We start from the raw sequence: 20,320 nt of genomic DNA on the forward strand, positions 1-20,320 counted from the left end.
TCCGCAGTCTCTGGTCATCTCCTGTACTGTGTCCGCAGTCTCTGGTCATCTCCTGTACTGTGTCCGCAGTCTCTGGTCATCTCCTGTACTGTGTCCGCAGTCTCTGGTCATCTCCTGTACTGTGTCCGCAGTCTCTGGTCATTCCCTGTACTATGTCCGCAGTCCATTGGTTCAGAATATTTTTTTTCTTGTTTTTCTCCTGTAAAACCTAGGCGCGTCTTATGGTCAGGTGCGTCTTATGGAGCGAAAAATATGGTATATGGTTTTTGGTATATCTAAAGAAAAAAATCTCAAGAAAATTGTATATTGTATGGCCAGCCTTAGTAAATAACCCCCAGAGGCTTGAAAGGCTGGCCACACACTATACAATTTGCTGCCCAATTTCCTTTAGATTTACCTTCCACTATGTAGCGCAAGGGTCTGCCTAATTAGATACAATTGAAAGTGTTGTTTAGGTTTGACCTCCTATTATATGGTTTTTGGTAAATCTAAACAACACTCTCAGTTGTAGCCAATTAGGCGGACCAATGTGCTACACAGATGAAGGTGAATCTAAAGGAAATTGGAAAGAAAATTGTAAGAAAATCGTATAGTGTATGGCCAGCCTAAATCTGGTGCAGCTGCGCATAGAAACCAATCAGCTTCCAGGTTTTATCGCCAAAGCTGAACCGAACTAGCTGAAGTTAGAAGCTGATTGGCTCCCACGCACAGCTGCCCCAGATTCTGAGTGCTCCAGTAACCCTAGGTTCACACCTATGCGGGGGTGGTGCCGCTGCGGATCTGCACGAAAATCACCCGCAGAGAGAAATACGGACCCGCGGGCGGGTGCCATTAGTTCTGCTGGTACGCTGCCCGCGCTGGAGACCGCAACCGTACTGGGAACCTCGGCTGCGTTTTTCAAAGACGTGCCGGGACTTCTTCCCTGCGTGGCACGGAAGTCCATTCAAATGAATGGGCTCTCGTGCCCGTGAAAAACACGACCGCATAGATGTGAACCGGGGGGGTAAATCTCCCTTTCTGTGTCATAGCAGTCCCGGTGTAGTGAAGGTTCCCCGTCAGGCATCTTCATACATCTGCTCTTCAATGTCTTAGCATGCCCCGCTGGCTGAACCCCCCCCCCATCCCAGCTCAAACCCCCCCCATCCCAGCTCAAACCCCCCGCCTTGTTTTTCTTATTAACAATATCTTGTGGTTTCATCTGTGTCTCACGATGCTGCATGCCTCCTTTAACATCCTGCCAAATCAAACAGACATGAAAAAAAAAAAGATTTACCCGAGATCACATGCAGGACTGCCGGCATTGACAGGAAGCAAACCCACAAGAAAGTCTCACACTTCAAAAATGCCTTCAAAATAAAAGAAAAAAAAAAAGATATTTTTATTGTCTTTTATTTATATGGTCTCAGCATATTTTGCAGATCTGTGTACAGTGAGCAGGTAAACACGCCGCCGCCATGACAGTAACGGGAACCTGCCGATCATCATATGAGACAAGTGGGAAAATGTCCCTATGGGCCGATCTGTAAGGCAGAGAAGGGTTGGAAGTGTCAAGGTGGCATTCTGCAGAAATAAGGGCCCCCCCCCCCCCACATACAAAGAAGGGTGCTGCCCGATCCATGGCTGATGCCCCTGTCTGCCAATCCCGTCACTGGCTTCCAATACTCCCAATACCAACCACAACATACAGAGCCATCCATAACACTGGCCTCCTGGATACTTCACCAACCTCATTAGATATTGCCCGAAATGTCCTCTCTGCTGCTCCCAAGACATCTTGCTCTCTAGCTTCCTTGGTACTTCCAATCGCCAAGTGGGAGCTCTGAGGAAGAGGCAAGTCCTCGAAACGCGTCAGCTTATTAGATGTTTACACTCCCTATTGCAGAGCTGTGCACAATAAGCAGGTATACACGCCGCCATGACAGTAACAGGGGAACCTGTTGATCATCATTTTGAGACAAGTGGGAAAATGTCCCTATGGGCCGAGCTGTAAGGCAGAGAAACTCCCAAGACATCTTGCTCTCTAGCTCCCTTGGTACTTCCGATCACCTATGCGACCACAGTGGAAGTGGGAGCTCTGAGGAAGAGGCAAGTCCTCGAAACGCGTCAGCCTATTGGATGTCTACACTCCCTATTGCAGAGCTGTGTATGGTGATCAGGTAAACAGGCCACCACCGCCATGACCGTAACAGGGGAACCTATTGATCATCATTTGAGACAAGTGGGAAAATGTCCCTATGGGCCGAGCTGTAAGGCAGAGAAGGGTTGGAAGTGCCGTGCTGCAGAAATAAGGCCCCCCCACATACAAAGAAGGGTGCTGCCCGATCCATGGCTGATGCCCCTGTCTGCCAATCCCTTCAATGGCTTCCAATACTCCCAATACCAACCACAACATACAGAGCCATCCATAACACTGGCCTCCTGGATACTTCACCAACCTCATTAGATATTGCCCGAAATGTCCTCTCTGCTGCTCCCAAGACATCTTGCTCTCTAGCTCCCTTGGTACTTCCCATCGCCTATGCGACCACAGTGGAAGTGGGAGCTCTGAGGAAGAGGCAAGTCCTCGAAATGCATCAGCCTATTGGATGTCTACACTCCGTATTGCGGACTGTTACTCCAAGCTGTTCTTTTACGACGTGCCATGACTTTATTGTCGTTTGTGAGTACAACACCTGCTTTATTTCTTATTAAACATTTTTTTATGGTAACGTACTAGGCCCGTGCACCCTCTGTTCTTTCCTCATGGAGTGGGAGCGGGTAACTGACAAAATCAGATACCCGCTTCCCAAAGGTACCAATTCCTCACGGGGAGCAGGGCTTCTCAAGGGGGAATGTCCCATTTTGGGTGGAGCTCTGCTTTAACCACTTCATGTCCGGACACTTTCACCCCCTTCCTGTCCAGGCCAATTTTCAGCACAATCCAAAATGGTGGGCACCGTTTATGAACGGCAACCCGCCCCTGCGCTGCCACCGTCTGGCCGTTTATATACAGCGGCCGGACGGGAAGTGGTTAAAAAAAAAGCACACAAAAAACAAGTGGCGAAAGTGACGTGTATGTCTAATATAAAGGTCTAATCCATACGGCACATATATCCTCACCGGGTGAACTAGAATTTGTACCAATAGAACCAGGTTTTCCTGAATATGTCTTCCTCGTGATGTAGTGCAGCACAGTGGCTCAGTGGTTAGCACTCCTGCCTGGCAAGCCTTGGTGTTCCCAGTTCACATCCTGGTCAGGACACTATTTGCATAGATTTTGCATGTTCTCCTTGTGCCTGTGTGGGTTCCCTCCTACACTCCAAAGAAATGCTGGCAGGTTAATTGTCCGTAGTATGTGTATGTATGGGAGATAGGGGCATCAGATTGTACGCTCCTTGCGGGCATTTTACATTTTTGTTTTGGGTTTGTAACCGGTTTAAATTCAGGTACTTACTGCTTGCATAGTTTTTATGTTGTAGTCGGAATAAAGGGCTGCATTACTTTATAGCTACCTGGAAATTAACTTTAAATAATTCTTGTTACCAAGCTCCACCTCAAACTACCAGTGGGTGGAAGGATTTTAGATGGAAGTTGAAGGCTAGATTCACACGTGAGTATTGTCGCTCGATTTTTGTGCTTTTAAACGCATTTTCATACAGCGTTTGTTGCTTTTAGCTTTTCCATCAGCTTTTTATTTCTTTTTTTTTTGTTAGGGCAAGGGGTTAGAGCAGGGGTGGGCAAACCTTTTGACTTGAGGGCCGCAATGGGTTCATATATTGGACCCGGGGGCCGGACTAGCTGCTGGCCGGCCCAGCCACTACCATGCCATCCATAGTAAGTATAGTAATATTCCCCCATAGTAAGCATAGTAATTAATCCCCCATATAGTAATTCATCCCCCATATAGTAATTCATCCCCCATAGTAATTCATCCCCCATATAGTAATTCATCCCCCATATAGTAATTCATCCCCCATAGTAATTCATCCCCCATATAGTAATACATCCCCCATATAGTAATTCATCCCCCCTATAGTAATTCATCCCCCCTATAGTAATTCATTCCCCATATTGTGTCAATTCACTTACCTTTGCTCCGCGCGTTCCTCTCGCCGTGTTCCTGCGCCGTTCCGGTCTTCAGGGCGGACTGTGAGAGGAGAGGATTTCGTCACGTTGCCCCGCCTACATCCTGACAGCCAATGTTTGCCACACTCCGCGGGCTGGATTACAAGGTCCGCCGGGCCGTAGTTTGCCCATTGCTGGGTTAGAGTTAAGGTTAGGTTTAGTGTTGGGGCTTAATATTTTAGTTATTGTCTTATTTGTTTATTTTGTTCAGGTTAATGTGTTAATAATAATAATAATAATAATGTAAAATAAATACACAATTTAAAATAAACAAATAAAATAAATGTAATAATATATAATAACCCCTAACCCTTAAAAAAAAGTTATTAATAATAATAATAATAATAATAATAATATTATTTATTATTATTATTATTATGAACTCCCCAACATAAAATAAATATTTTTTTTCTTCGTGTTTGGGTGTTTATTATTATTATTATTTTATTATCATCATTATTATGATTCATCATATATTTTAAAAAAAAAATGCGCAAATACACAGACGACACGCGAATCGCACATTTCCACTAATTTCAATGAAATAAAATTCTGCCCGATTTCAGCGACAAAGCTTCAGAACTTGTTTGCGCTTCAGGCGAATTGGAGTGGGGATGTGAACCATCTCTATTGAGAATAATTGATTTTTTTTTTCTCTTCAAGTGTTTTGAAACTTTGAGCTACAAATCGCTCAAGTGTGTATGGAGCCTTAATCTGTGGTCACCAATCTCATTGGCTGTCTATCTGTCTGTCTGTGTAAGTATTGGTTTTAGTATATTAGAAGAAATAACATCTTTTTTTTTTTTTCTTCTTTTTTCATAGGGGACAAGAAGAAGTATTGTGAAGCTGCCAGAGAGCGGGTAATGAACGTGATAGAGACGGCCAGGAGCAAACAATGTGAGCTACACAGCGCCAGCTTTCAGAGTGGACAGCTTGCCCTGGGAGAAGACCCTCCAGATACCTGGGTCTACCCGCTGGTGCAGATGAAACCGTTCGGTATCCACATAGACGAGCTCGTTACAGAAACGTTACTGACGGAGGCCGAGAGAGGAGACCGGCTCCATCTGACCACTGGATATTTTAACCTGACACAGGGGTACATGGACCTAGTGCTGGGCACCCGGGCTGACTATAACATTCTGCTCGCCTCACCCGAAGTCAACGGCTTTTATGGGGCCCGGGGCATCGCAGGCGCCATACCGTCCGCCTACGTGCATATAGAACACCAGTTTTACAATGAAGTCTGTAGGAAAAGGCAGCACCATCGGGTCCAGCTGCGGGAATACTTTAGAGACCAGTGGACATTTCATGCTAAAGGTAAGCACATTGGGCCTTAAAGTGGTTGTCCACCCTTACATAGACCCAGTAAAGTGACTAACCTCAGGTGATACACAAATCCTTATATAAGTTGTACCTGTTTATCTGGTGCCTTTTCCTCTCTACATGTTCAAGGTGCAGAAGTTATACAGCTTGCCTGAGCTTTCAGAAAGAAAAGCAAGCAGGGGGCGAAAAGCTGAAGTTACTCTGCATAGCTCACTGAGAGCTAATTGTAGGGAAAGGACTTGAAAGGGTGAAGGAGCTTAAGGTTGTGGGGGTAACAGAGGCTCTCGAAAAAGAAGAGATGTTCAGTTTTCTTGTGTAAAGTTATGGGTCTTTATTGATCCACAAAATTCATTGGCGGAGTTGCATTTTATTGTATGATCAATAAGGACCCAGAAAATTACACAAGAAAACCTCAACCGTCTACTTTTAAGTATGAGTGTGTCTGAAAGAACCTCCTTTATATCATGAAGCAGGTGGTCAGATTTTTCTGCATGACTTGGAGACTTGAAAGGGAGCAGATAGGTGGCTATGGGGCACACAGGCGGTTCTGTACTTGTCAGGGGTCAGGCTCAGAGACCAGTAGTTATAGCAGTAGACAGGCTCCCACCAACCAGCAGGAGGAGTATGCAAGCAGGGCACTCTGGTGGATGTTGTGGGCTCACCTGAAATGCGGGGTCTAAGCACTGACCCATATTCACCAGAGTTCCTGATGATGGAGATGGGTTTTGCTGGCTGTTAGTACCAGGTTGTGGTCCTCAGGGTTGCTCCACCTGAAAGTGAGCAAGATGGGGTCCAGTAGCAGATATAGAAGGTAGAGATAAAGCAGAAATGTAGTCTAGGAGCAAGCCAAATATAGGTGATAAGTGGTTGCAGGTTGGAATCAAGCAGAAGCATGGTCAAGGAACAAGCCAAAGGTTGGTAACAAGTGGTTGCAGGTTTGAATCAAGCAGGAGCATAGTTGTGGAACAAGCCAAATATTGGTAACAAGTGATTGCTGGTTGGAATCAATAAGAAGTGTAGTCAAGGAACAAGCCAAAGGTTGGTAACAAGTGGTTGCAGGTTGGAATCCAGCAGAAACATAGTCGAGGAACAAGCCAGACGTTGGTAACAAGTGATTGCATGTTGAAATCAAGCAGAAGTGTAGTCAAGGAACGAGCCAAAGGTCGGTAACAAGTGGTTGCAGGTTGGAATCGGGCAGAAGCATAGTCAAGGAACAAGACAAGGGCTGGAATCAAGCAGAAGTGTAGTCAAGGAACGAGCCAAAGGTCGGTAACAAGTGGTTGCAGGTTGGAATCGGGCAGAAGCATAGTCAAGGAACAAGACAAGGGCTGGAATCAAGCAGAAGCCTACTTGAGGAACAAGCCAGAGGTTGGTAACAAGTGGTTGCAGGTTGGAATCAAGCTGAAGCATAGTCGAGGAACAAGCCAAAGGTTGGTAACAAGTGATTGCAGGTTGGAATCGTGCAGTAGCGTAGTTGAGGAACAAGCCAAAGATTGGCAACAAGTAGTTGCATGTTGGAATCAAGCAGAAGTGTAGTCGAGGAACAAGCCAAAGGTTGGTAACAAGTGGTTGCCGTTTGGAATCGGGCAGAAGCATAGTCAAGGAACAAGACCAGGGCTGGAATCAAGCAGAAGCCTACTTGAGGAACAAGCCAGAGGTTGGTAACAAGTGGTTGCAGGTTGGAATCGGGCAGAAGCGTAGTTGAGGAACAAGCCACATGTTGGTAACAAGTGATTGCTGGTTGGCATCAAGCAGGAGCGTAGCTGAGGAACAGTCCAAAGGTTGGGAACAAGTGATTGCAGGCTCAGATCCAGGTCCTGATACCTCACGTTTGGCTCGGACCTGACCTGCCACTTCCTGACTGATGAGAAGCATTTTATCCCAAATTCTTTTATTGGGCCAGCTGGCTGCAATAAGACATCTGCCTGACGACGTGTGCATTGCACGTTTGAAGGAGACTGTACATCGTTTCCTATATCAGCGCTCAGCTTGCTGGAACATCTGAATGGAAACAAGTCCTCGCAACATCTGGAAGAACTCACTATTCTTCTGTTAGCCTCTGTGACCCTGCTGAGGAGATTCATCCTTTTGTTTGTGCTGCTGACCATGTGATGGAGGCAAAAAGTGGGAGGAAATTCAAAACGTTAACGTTGACTCCAGAACAAGAAGTACGGGGAAGTCCACCAGAGGGAACACCTGTTTCTGTGACAACTGTATTAATCTCCTCCCGCCCCTTTAAAAAGATCGACATGCTGGGAGGCGGGCATTCCGATCATGTAACCGCTGTGATTGGCTGTCACAGGATTGGAAGCTCCCTATTGCAGGTATGTATCGGGAGCTTTCCGTGACATTTCAGGACTGTTCTGGGAGCTCACAGGAAACGGTTTACCTATAGACTCACTACATGCGGCCAGCGAGACGTAGTTCACGGGATGGGTTTCCTCACTTTGGAAGATTTTCTCTTCCTGTTGCACCTCCATCATACATTAGGAGGATGAGAGGGCCACAAAGTATTGATTATATTTCATAACCAAAAACAATTTGAAAATTCAATGCGTTTCAGAGGCTCAAAGTCCCCCGTCATCAGGGCTTACAGCAGTAAGTTCAAATTTATACTGGGCAACTGTCTTAAATCCATATGTGTGTCCCATAATCTGGGTTTCCAGTGTGAATGTACTGCCAGCACACAAGCTCTGATGCAAATGCAGTTTGAACCTTCGAAACGCGTTGGATTTTTCCATTTTGTGTCATGAAATAAGAATTCTCACTGGACTGAATGTTTTATAGACTGCTCCAGGGATCACTTAGGATTGTCCTAGAACTGACTAGAAATGAGATTCTGACTTCTGACCACAGTCTGCTCTGGGGTCCAGCACTCCACCTTCAGTCTACCCCGGGGGTCCAGCACTCCACCTTCAGTCTACCCCGGGGGTCCAGCACTCCACCTTCAGTCTACCCCGGGGGTCCAGCACTCCACCTTCAGTCTACCCCGGGGGTCCAGCACTCCACCTTCAGTCTACCCCGGGGGTCCAGCACTCCACCTTCAGTCTACCCCGGGGGTCCAGCACTCCACCTTCAGTCTACCCCGGGGGTCCAGCACTCCACCTTCAGTCTACCCCGGGGGTCCAGCACTCCACCTTCAGTCTACCCCGGGGGTCCAGCACTCCACCTTCAGTCTACACCGGGGGGGTCCAGCACTCCTCCTTCAGTCTACACCGGGGGGGGTCCAGCACTCCTCCTTCAGTCTACCCCGGGGGGGGGTCCAGCACTCCTCCTTCAGTCTACCCCGGGGGGGGGTCCAGCACTCCTCCTTCAGTCTACCCCGGGGGGGGGTCCAGCACTCCTCCTTCAGTCTACCCCGGGGGGGGGTCCAGCACTCCTCCTTCAGTCTACCCCGGGGGGGGGTCCAGCACTCCTCCTTCAGTCTACCCCGGGGGGGGGTCCAGCGCTCCTCCTTCAGTCTACCCCGGGGGGGGTCCAGCGCTCCTCCTTCAGCCTACCCGGGGGGTCCAGCGCTCCGCCCTCAGCCTACCCGGGGGGTCCAGCGCTCCGCCCTCAGCCTACCCCGGGGGTCCAGCGCTCCGCCCTCAGCCTACCTCGGTGGTCCAGCGCTCCGCCCTCAGCCTACCTCGGTGGTCCAGCGCTCCGCCCTCAGCCTACCCCGGGGGTCCAGCGCTCCACCCTCAGCCTACCCCGGGGGTCCAGCGCTCCACCCTCAGCCTACCCCGGGGGTCCAGCGCTCCACCCTCAGCCTACCCCGGGGGTCCAGCGCTCCACCCTCAGCCTACCCCGGGGGTCCAGCGCTCCACCCTCAGCCTACCCCGGGGGTCCAGCGCTCCACCCTCAGCCTACCTCGGTGGTCCAGCGCTCCACCCTCAGCCTACCCCGGGGGGTCCAGCCATAAATGACAATAATCTTTGTGGGTGTGGATATGCTGTAATGTATGGGTATGCTCGTACAATGAACTTTTACTCTTGTGGTCTGTTTGCAGCGTTTTCAGAAGGTGCGGCGACAAGTTTCTCTTTGCACGGGTTTCCTTTCCCGCTTATAGCAGCGGAGTTCCAGCTGTTGGTTTCCTAGCTCAGGTTACAGAATAAATGCCAATTCCTGGCCACGTTGGGCAGCAGCCTCCTATTTTTCCTTTGCTTGAACTTTTGAAGCAAGCCCATAATAAGGAGAATGTGAATGTGGCCCCGGCACAAGTTCCACATAACACAGGGCCCGAGGTTCAGATGACTACGTTCGTCAAGTCCGGGCCGGCAGGAAGAGTGTGTGAAAGGTCTTTTTGTTCCTCTTCTGCTTTCTCTGTTACAAAGAACTGAAGCTCAGGTGTCTCGATTTTTGTGAAACTGGCTGAACCTGACAATCGAGTGACTGTAAATCCTGCTGTACACCCTGCCAGGAAACCGCAGCAAAGTGAGGCCTGTGTGTGCAGACAACTGACGTGCGCCGTACATTTTCTTTTTTCATTTCTGTTCTGTTGGTGCGATGTGATCTCTCTCAGAATGAGATTTATTACGTGAAAGGAAAGGACCGGTTTCCCTTTGCTTATTCTGTGGCTTCTGTTTTTCTTTCTTTCTTTGTCACCCTCCACAGGTCTGTGGCTGTATCCAGCAGGTAAAAGCATGCCGTGCCTCACTCTCATTGGCTCTCCAAATTTCGGGTACAGGTCGGTCCACCGGGACCTGGAGACCCAGATCGCACTGGTGACCGAGAACCAGGACCTGCAGAGGCAACTCCATCAGGTAAAAATTCGATCCATTAAGTGCCGTGCAGTACATATATTATAAATAATAAATAAATTAGAATTTTATTTTTATATATATATATATATATATATATATATATATATATATATATATATATATATATCAATAGGTAAAAATAAGTGAGCGCACTACAAGTAACAGCTAAGCACAATAGGTAACCAGATAAAACCTAAAAATCAAAAAATAAAATAACGTGCAGCGCTAGAAATAATAAATCTAATAAATTGCCTTTATGATAAATATAATAAAATTAATTAAAGTTCATGGGTATATGATCATAAAATCTAAATGTTCCAAAAGTGACAATCGTGTTCTGGAGGTGACTACTTCGAAGGTATTCCGGTGCTCGTGCAGATGGAAATAATAAAATTGCGCACTCACCAGAGGCACAATTTTAATGTGCATATTATATATATATAGGTATAAATGTCCTCCAGAACACGATTGTCACTTTTGGAACATTTAGATTTTACAGCGCAGTCGTCCAGTTCTTGAAGGGTGTCCATAGACGTTCTCGCAGAACCACACCCCCCACGCACCATGCTGTGGCATGCTCAGTGATTGCTGTGCCCTTCAGACACAGTTGATCACAGATCGGGGTAAAGGGCCAATCACAGCAACCCTTTACCATGTGTTCAGCTGTGTCCAATTATTTGCCAACTTTTATAACCGAAACCAAGAAAAACTCGCCGCCCCCCCCCCATAATTTTTGGTCTTTTTTCGTTTGTTAATGCGGAGTTCCACCCGAAAGGGGAAGTTGCGCTTTAATGCTTTGTCCCCCACTCTCCATTAAGGATTGGCACCTTTGGGGAGCGGGTACCCAAACTTGATAGGTATTATTATTATTATACAGTATTTATAAAGCGCCAATAGTTTGCTCAGCGCTGTACATTACAAAGGGGGACAGAACATGTGACAGAACAATACCAATACAATGCAAAACATGAGGGGATTGAGGGCCCTGCTCTTTCGAGCTTACAATCTAGGAGGGAGGGGGTGGTGGCACAGGAGGAGATAGCTGTGGGGGATGGAGTGGTAGGAAGAGTGGAGGAGGTCGGCAAGTTAGCAGGGGGTGGGGTAGGCTTCCCTGAAGAGATGGGTTTTCAGGGTGCGCCTAAAGGAGAGGAGAGTAGGTGATAATCTGATGGGTTGGGGCAGGGAGTTCCAGAGGATGGGTGACACCCTGGAGAAGTCCTGGAGGCGGGCATGGGAGGAGGAGACCAGGGAACTAGAGAGAAGGAGGTCTTGTGAGGAGCGGAGTGTGCGTGTTGGGCGGTACTTGGATATTAGGTCAGTGATGTAGTTCGGGGCAGTATGGTGGACGGCTTTGTACGTCAGCGTTAGGATTTTGAATTTGATCCGTTGCGCAATCGGAAGCCAGTGGAGGGATTGGCAGAGGGGGGTGGAGGACACTGAGTGGAGGCCAGTGGAGGGATTGGCAGAGGGGGGTGGCGGAGACAGAGCGGTTGGAAAGGTGAATGAGTCTGGCAGCCGTATTCAGGATCGACTGAAGCGGGGATAGCCAGTGGCGAGGCAGGCCAGTGAGGAGGGAGTTGCAGTAGTCGAGTCGTGATATGATGAGGGAGTGGATGAGCTGTTTAGTGGTTTCTGGGGTAAGAAACGTGCAGATTTTGGCGATGTTGCGGAAGTGGAGTCTGCATGTTGCGGAGGTGGAGTCTGCACGAGTTTGTTAAAGATTGGACTTGGGGCTGGAAGGGTAGGTTGGAGTCCAGAATGACACCAAGTACTCTGGCCTGCAGAGCGGGTTTGATATTGGCGTTGTTGGATGTGATGGAGAAGTCAATGGGGGGTGGGGTCCGGGCTGGGGGGAAGACAAGAAACTCGGTTTTGGAGAGGTTCAGTTTAAGGAAGTGGAGCGACATCCAGTCTGATATGTCGCTCAGTAGGTGTGTGATTCGGGCTGAGACCAAGGGGGTGAGGTGGGGGGTTGAGAGATAGATTTGTGTGTCGTCGGCATAGAGGTGGTAGTTGAAGCCGTGAGAGTGTATGAGTTGGCCAAGGGAGGAGGTGTAGATGGAGAAGAGAAGGGGCCCGAGGACAGAGCCTTGAGGGACCCCAACAGAGAGGGGGAGTGAGGGGGAGGTGGTAGCATTATAGGTAACGCTGAAGGAGCGTTGTGACAGGTAGGATGAGAGCCAGGAGAGAGCAGAATCTCTGAGGCCAAGGGAGTGTAGTTTTTTGAGGAGGAGGGGGTGGTTGACTGTGTCGAAGGCCGCAGAGAGGTCAAGGAGTAGGAGCACTGAGTAGTGGCCATCAGCTTTGGCGGTTAGCAGGTCGTTGGAGAGTTTGAGTAAGGCAGTTTCGGTGGAGTGTAGGGGACGGAAGCTGGACTGTAGGGGATCGAGGAGGTGGTTGTCGTTGAGGTGAGAGCATAGGCGGGTGTAGACTAGGCGCTCGAGGAGTTTAGATGTAAATGGGAGCAGGGAGATGGGTCTGAGGTTGTTCGGGTCATTGGGGTCCAGGGAGGGCTTTTTAAGTATGGGGGTGATATGTGCATGTTTCAGAGGGGAGGGGAAAGTGCCTGAGGAGAGGGAGAGATTGAAGATGTGGGTGAAGGAGCGTAGGATGGAGGAGGAGGAAGGTCGTAGGAGTTGTGAGGGGATAGGGTCGAGGGGGCAGGTGGTGAGGTGGGCATCAGAGAGGATCTTGGAGACTTCCTCGATGGTAGTAAGGTCAAAGGTGCGGAGTGTGGGGGGAGCTTCAGTATGAGGAATGTAGGGTGGGGTGGAAGAGGAGGTCAGAGCAGTGGTGGGGCCGTGGGAGAGGGGTGATGAGGGGGTAGCTGAGTGAGGGTGAAGGGGGTTGGAGAGAGTTTGAGCAGCGACGAAGTCCCTGCGGGTTATGTCGAGGGGGAGGGGGGATAAGGGGGTAGCTGTGTGAGAGGGGACAGGTTGAGAGGGCGTGTGAGTTGCGGCAATGTCCTTGCGAATTGTGTCAATCTTGTTTTTGAAGTGATTGGCAATCTCAAGGGCAGTGAGTGAGGTGCTGGGTGGAGGTGGGGGTGGAGAGAGTAGAGAGTTGAAGGCAGAGAAGAGTCGGCGAGGATTGGAGGAGAGGGCCTTGATGAGGGTCAAGAAGTAGGCCTGTTTGGCAGCATGGAGGGAGGAGGTGTAGGTGCGGAAGGCAGATTTATAGCGGGTGAAGGCTTGTTGGGATTTGGTTTTGCGCCATAGTCGCTCCAGGGCACGACTTTGTCGTTTGAGGGTTTTGGTGTGATCAGTCTGCCAGGGCTGGAGCGGTCGGGGTCTGATGTTGCGTGTGGTTAAAGGCGCTAGTGAGTCAAGGGCTGTTGACAGCGCATTGTTGTAGGCGGTCAAAGCCAAGTCGGGGCAGGACAGGGGGAGGATGCGGTCATGGAGTTGATCAGCTGCAGAGTGGAGGGGGGCAGGGTTAAGGTTGCGGAGGTTCCAGCTGGTAGTAGTGTGACATTAGGAGGGGTAGGCGTTGGAGGACGAGGAGATAGAGAAGGTGATCAGGTTGTGGTCAGAGAGAGGGAAGGGGGTGTTAGTGAGGTTGTGGGGGGCGCAGCGGTTGGAGAAGACAAGGTCCAGGATATTTCCGTCGGAGTGGGTGGTGGATTGTATGCACTGTGCAAGTGCAAAGGAGGAGGTTAGGTGGAGGAGACGGGCTGTGTCCGGGTTGTCAAGGTTGACAGGGATGTTGAAATCCCCAAGAATTATGGTGGGTAGCTCAGAGGAGAGGAAGAAGGGTAGCCAGGAGGAGAAGTCATCCAGGAAGCGGGGTATGGATCCAGGAGGCCGGTATATCACAGCAATCTTCAGGGGGGTTGGGGAGAATAGTCGGACGCAGTGGGCCTCGAAGGAGGAGAAGGATAGGGAGGGGGGGTTTGGGAGGACTCGGAAGGTGCTCTGCAGTGACAGGAGCAGACCACCCACCACCTTTACGACCGTTAGGCCTGGGTGAGTGGGTCCAGGTGAGACCTCCGTAGGAGAGTGCAGCAGGGGAGGTAGAGTCAGTGGGCTGGATCCAGGTTTCTGTGATCGCTAGGAGGTTGAGGGAGCGGGAAACAAAGAGGTCGTGGATGGCGGTAAGCTTGTTGCACACCGAACGGGCGTTCAGGAGTGCACGTGAAAACGGGGGGGAGATTTTAGGGAGCAGGGGGACAGATACCAATTGTGGGGGTTGCAGTAGGACGTGGAGGTGGGAGGGTGTTGAGCGGGTGAGGGAGGTGGAGGGCCAGGATTCGGGGAGATGTCCCCCGCGGTTATGAGGAGGAGAAGGGTGAGAAAGGTGGCATGGGAGCGGGATGTGCAGGAGCGTGAGAAACTCCTAGTGGAGGTGTTGGGGTCAGTGGGAGAGCGGAGTAATAGGAGGAGGTGGTGGGTGCCATAGAGGGGCAAAGGGAGCAGTGAGGACACAATATACAAATGTTTGGGAGGGGCAGAGGGATATAGTGAATGGATTTTGGGAATGGAGGAGAGGAACATGAGAAGGAGGAGTGGAAGAGGCATTTTGGGGAGGTGAAGAGAGCAATAGTAGGGAGATGATAGCAGTGAGGGGGAGATGTACAGGTTGTGGGGTGGAGCAGAGGGGTAAAGAAATGAGATTTGGGAACAGAGGATAGTAATATGATAAGGAGAAGAGGGGTGTATTATATAAAGGTACACAGAGTGGGACTCAGGCATGTAAGAGGTTTCCCGGGGTGTTTGCTTGCAGTCTTCCAGCATGCAGTAGAGCTTCTTGCTGTTGTTGTGTCTTCCTGCTGCTTGAGTTCTCCTGCTTTAGTTCAACTGCTGCGTTTAACTGCTTCTTCTATGCACTCGTTCTAAGCCGCACTCAATCTGAAGCAGCACCCCCATCAGAGACTGTGCCCCCCATCAGAGATCTCCCCCATGAGCTGATCTAAATTTATAGGGAGATGCTCAAATGAACATTCAACTCCACCCCAATTAGAAGCTGGTAAGGATCACATGAGTAGGGGGGGATGTTTCTCTCAGGAAACAGACACCAATCGTAAAACGGGTGCAGCTGAAGGTGAGAGCTGGTCAACATATACACAAATATAAATACACCATTTGTTCTGAATATAGCAGGAGTCAATGCGTTTTGGAGTTAAGAGTGGAGGTAGGAGAAAGGTGCATTTACCCAGGTACCCGCTCCCACATCCGCTGCGATCGCCTAGGCAATCGGAAGTGGAAGTCGTCGTTCCTCCCCGTAGTCTTCTGGGACACGTGACAGGTCCCAGAAGACTGCGGGGCCATTCACAAAGCGCAGCACTTCTCACGCATGCGCAGTGGGCACCGGCTGTGAAACCGCAAGCTATCACTGCCGGGTGGCCACACTAAAGAGGACGGCCGGTGAAACCAGCGGCGGTGAGGACACCGCTGGACTGAGGGACAGGTAAGTGTCCGTATTTTAAAAGTCAGCAGCTACAGTTTTCATAGCTGCTGACTTTCTTTTTTTCTTTTTTTTCAGCAGGAACTCCGCTTTAAGCAAAAAATAAACTCATTGGTGATTAAATACCACCAAAAGAAAGCTCTGTCTCAAAAAATGATAAACATTTTTAATATGGGTATGGTGTTGCATGACCGCACAATTGTCATTTAAAGCGCAACAGCTCTGAAAATTGGCCTGGGCAGGAAAGGGGGTGAAAGTGCCCGGTATTGAAATGGTTAACATAAAAGTCCCAAATGTCCATACATTCTTGTAAAAACATGTAATCCAGATACTATGTATATTTCCAGTCTTGTCATCAGTTTTCCTTCCACTGCGTTATAATCCTCCAAAATCTTCTTTCCCAACATACATCCCTTCACCAATGTTTATGTTCTCTCACCCTAGGTTCAGACCTCACAAGTAGGTCTCATGCGCTTGCCCCTTTATGTGGGGTCTCCTATACCACAGTTGTAGAGCTTTTCTCCAGATGCTTCTTAATCCATCTCCATCCTCCACAATTCTTTGGTGGATGTTGGTAAAACACTCAAAGAAGAATATATAGTGCTCTCCATATAGAATGCAATATTTAAAAAAAAAACAAAAAAACCACCTATACTCAACCTATATTATTCACATTCATGGTGGGTAGCAGTATACTGGTATGTATTCGTATAACCATCCAACAAAATGGCCAACTGTACACTTCCAGTTTTTGCGGCGTGACGTCACCAGCTCCTCCCAATGCGTTGCGTCATTAGATCACGTGATCCTCAGGGAATGGAGGGAATGCTTGAAATAGTAGTTTTCTAGAAAATGTTGCATTAAAATGATTTTAAACCTTTAATTTAAAAAAAAAAAAAACATGTTATACATATTGAAAGCACACAAAAGAACAGCTGAATTTTCCAAGGACTTTAATATATAACGTCCAGAAAGAAAGGGGCACCAACTCGCCTATATGGTTGAACTGGATGGACTTTTGTCTTTTTTCAGCCAGACGAACTATGTAACTATATCAACCATTATATCATTAAGGCGGTGTCCTCAGAACTGACAGCTATACCAATTAAATATTGGGGACCAAGGAGGTGCACCATTCAAAGTAGTTCCATAAGAGAACAGCAGTATTACCCAAATGGTTTTATACAGAGCAGCCCCGATCCTCCTCTTCTGGGGTTCCCCGCTGGCACTCCTGGCTCCTCCTCTTCGACAGCACCCACCGAAGGAAGCCACTTCAACACAGACAGTGGGGCTTGGCTGTGCCCCAGGTTTCCTCATCATAGAATTTGATTGACAGCAGCAAGAGCCAATGGCTGGTCATCGGTGCCCTTGCAATATACTTGCAGGTACGTGGCGTTATCAGCCAGTCTACGTGCGGAAGCCCACTGATCCCTGGCGTGCCCCTCCTATGGGCTTCAGCTACAAGCTAAACTCCAGACAGATATAGGGATCACAATGGATCCGGGTACATAGACTTTAATGGACAACTTCACCTTTGGTAGAAGTTGAAAATTAAGGCATGCCCCTACCTTCCTACCTGATCCAGAACTTAATTCTGCCCCCATTCTAGTGATGTTCACTGTGGTGCCCCTGCCTGGAGACATACAGCCTGTCTTCGGAACCCTTTGCCCCATTCATTCCTATGGGGAGCAATACTGATAGTAGCCTACTACAGTCCTACAGAGTATGTCTCTTCACATAGAAATGTATGGGGTCCTTGCATGGAGTAGAGGTGGGGGTCCTTGCATGGAGTAGAGGTGGGGGTCCTTGCATGGAGTAGAGGTGGGGGTCAGAACTGTTTCTTTGCAGGAAACTCTCAGTCACGTTTGTAAGCTGACAGTCAATTTAAAGTACAGGCATGTGAAAAAGTATACCTATAGTGAAGTTGTGCTTTAAGTAATGCCCCACCCACCACCACCATTTTTTTTCTATTCTGCACTGCTCTACTTTAACTGGCAGTTGCACGGTCATGCATTGCTGTATGCAAATGAAATTTATATAATTTATTTTCACACAAATAGAGCTTTCTTTTGGTGGTATTTACTCACCACTGGGTTTATTATTTTTCTTTCTTTCCTTCTTTTTTCAATATTTTATTTGCTTTCTGCCATAAAACATATCCAATAAATAAAAATTAAAAAATCTGCTTTCTTCATAAATGTAGGCCAGAATGTATTCTCTACATGTCATTGGTTAAAAAAAAAAAAATCCCAATAAGTGTATATTGATTGGTTTGCGTGAATGTTATGTTTTTATTAATGGCGGTAATCAGTGACTTATAGTGGGACTGTGATAGTGCGGCAGGTAATCTGACACTAACTGACACTGGGTTTGGAACTGGCTGGCATATGTGCTAATACTGTACACTGTCACTGTACTAATGACACTGGCTGGGAAGGGGTTAACGTCTCGGGTAATAAATGGGTTAAATGTGAGCCTAACAATGTGTAATGTGTGTATTTTGCAGGGAGAATAAACAGAGATCGTTCCCTCTATACTGAGCCCTGTGTTGATTGTCAACAAAGGGCTATGGGCTATGGTTGGATCAGCAGATCCCGGCTATGAATCATTGGCCAGGACCTGCTGACTAAGCCCTGGTTCACATCTATGCGACCGTGCGGGCCGTGTTTTGCGCGGGCACGAGAGCCCATTCATTTGAATGGACTCCCATGTCACGTGACATGCAGAGAAGAAGTCTCTGCACTTCTTCCGAAAACACAGCCCGCACGGGAACCTCGGTTCCCAGCACGGTTGTGTTTTCCAATTCGGGTGGCGTGCCATTAGAACTAATGGCACCCGCCCGCGGGTCCGCATTTCTCTGTGCAGCTGGATTTTCGTGCGGATCTGCAGTGGCACCACCCGCACAGATGTGAACCTAGCCTAACTGTACAATCACAGCAGAAGTCGGCAGGCGGGCGGAACCATGCGCGTTCCCTGTACCCCGGAAGGGACCAGCGATGCACGGGCCACCTGTCCTCAGTACATTGCAGGTGGGTGGGCAGTCCCCAAGCGATTAAGGTAAAAAAACCTTCAGCCATTAGAAACACTGGATGCTGGTCACACCTTGCACTCTTTTGTAATGTGAACGAGTCCCAACTCTTCCTAGTGTGGACACGGACCACAATAAAAACTGATTGAGGTTCCCAGGCTTCCATACTTTCACGTTCTCCAGCCTATGAGGAGAACGTCCTTCATCTCATTAAATGAGCCTGTAGGATGTTTCATGTAATACATTTATTGGCCGGCTGCTTGTTCAGGCTCCCTTTGTATATGTAGGTGGACCTCTGTTGTATGTATTCGCTGTATGTCTGGAGAGGTGTGGGACTATTTTCTATTTAAAGCCTTTTGAGGTTTTGTCATCCCAGAAGTGTTTGTAGATGAGAATCCCCCTCAGCGGCTGCCAAGTCAGGCTTCTGCTGTGGTATCGGTGGCTTGTTAAGTCAACTTGGAGCGTCCTCTCAGCTGCCTCACACGACCCCCTCCCTCCTCCATCGCTTCCACTCTGACAGATGGACTTATTTATATCCCTTCTGAGAAAACAGCAGACGCGCCCCGAGGGGAATAGGTGACGGTGATATGGAGATCTCATGCCAGGAAATTCATACTTTGGGCCATCACAAATATTGCTGCCACAGCAACAGAATTCATAGACTCCATCTGAGCACAGTCGTTCCATCCATGGAGGCATACCGGCTAGATGAGAAGCATCTGTGAGCCTGATTAAAGTTTAACGTATACCCACAGCCAAAACTTTCCTTTATTTATTGAAAGGATGGTTAAGACCTCTGCAGTTTTTTTTTTTTGGTGTCTCCCATTGGTGGGGATTTTCCTTACTTCCTGCCTGGAGGTGCAAAAGGTGAAAAGTGAGATCTTTCCAAAGAAAGGAAATTATCTGAGACCACTGGTCTCAAAACTGCAGCCTGGGGGCCAGATGCGACCCTTTGCTTGCTTTTATCTGGCCCTTGGGGCACTGTTTCATCCATGGATACCAATAATAGGGCATAATTCCTCCCAATGACATCAAATGTGCCATTGCCAGAATGTTTGTTGTGGTTCCCAGCACAGTCTCAAGAGCATGGAGGAGATTCCAGGAGACAGGCAGTTACTCCAGGAGAGCTGGACAGAGCCGTAGAAGGTCCGGAACCCATCAGCAGGACCGGTATCTGCTCCTTTGTGCGAGGAGGAACAGGATGAGAACTGCCAGAGCCCTACAGGATGACCTTCAGCAGGCCACTGCTATGAATGTCTCTGACCAAACAATCAGTAACAGACTTCATGAGTGGGCCTGAGGGCCCAACCTCCTCTAATGGGCCCTGTGCTCACTGCCCGGCACCATAGAGTTCGATTGGCATTCGCCATTGAACACCAGGATTGTCCGGTCCAGCACTGGCACCCTGTGCTTTTCACAGATGAGAGCAGGTTCACCCTGAGCACATGTGACAGACGTGAAAGGGTTTGGAGAAGCCGTGGAGAATGTTCTGCTGCCTGTAACATGGTTCAGCATGACTGTTTTGTGGTGGGTCAGTGATGGTCTGGGGAGGCATATCCATGGAGGGATGCACAGACCTCTACAGGCTAGACAATGGCACCCTGACTGCCATTAGTTATCGGGATGAAATCCTTGGACCCATTGCCAGACCCTACGCTGGTGCAGTGGGTCCTGGGTTCCTTCTGGTGCAGGACAATGCCCAGCCTCATGTGGCGAG

General features: G+C 48.8%; 1 protein-coding gene across 1 annotated transcript in view; it reads left to right on the forward strand.

Annotated features, from left to right (window-relative positions):
- PGS1 (phosphatidylglycerophosphate synthase 1) overlaps positions 1-20,320 on the forward strand; it is a 71,831-nt gene that overhangs the window by 23,089 nt on the left and 28,422 nt on the right. Inside the window, exons 7-8 of the mRNA XM_089655582.1 lie at positions 4,927-5,421; positions 10,024-10,172. Coding sequence (XP_089511708.1) covers positions 4,927-5,421; positions 10,024-10,172 — 644 coding nt within the window. The remainder of the gene's footprint in view (positions 1-4,926; positions 5,422-10,023; positions 10,173-20,320) is intronic.

This window comes from Staurois parvus, unplaced genomic scaffold (genome assembly GCF_062004578.1).
Source record: "Staurois parvus isolate SC_StPar_1 unplaced genomic scaffold, SC_StPar_1.0 ptg000851l, whole genome shotgun sequence".
NCBI lineage: Eukaryota > Metazoa > Chordata > Amphibia > Anura > Ranidae > Staurois > Staurois parvus.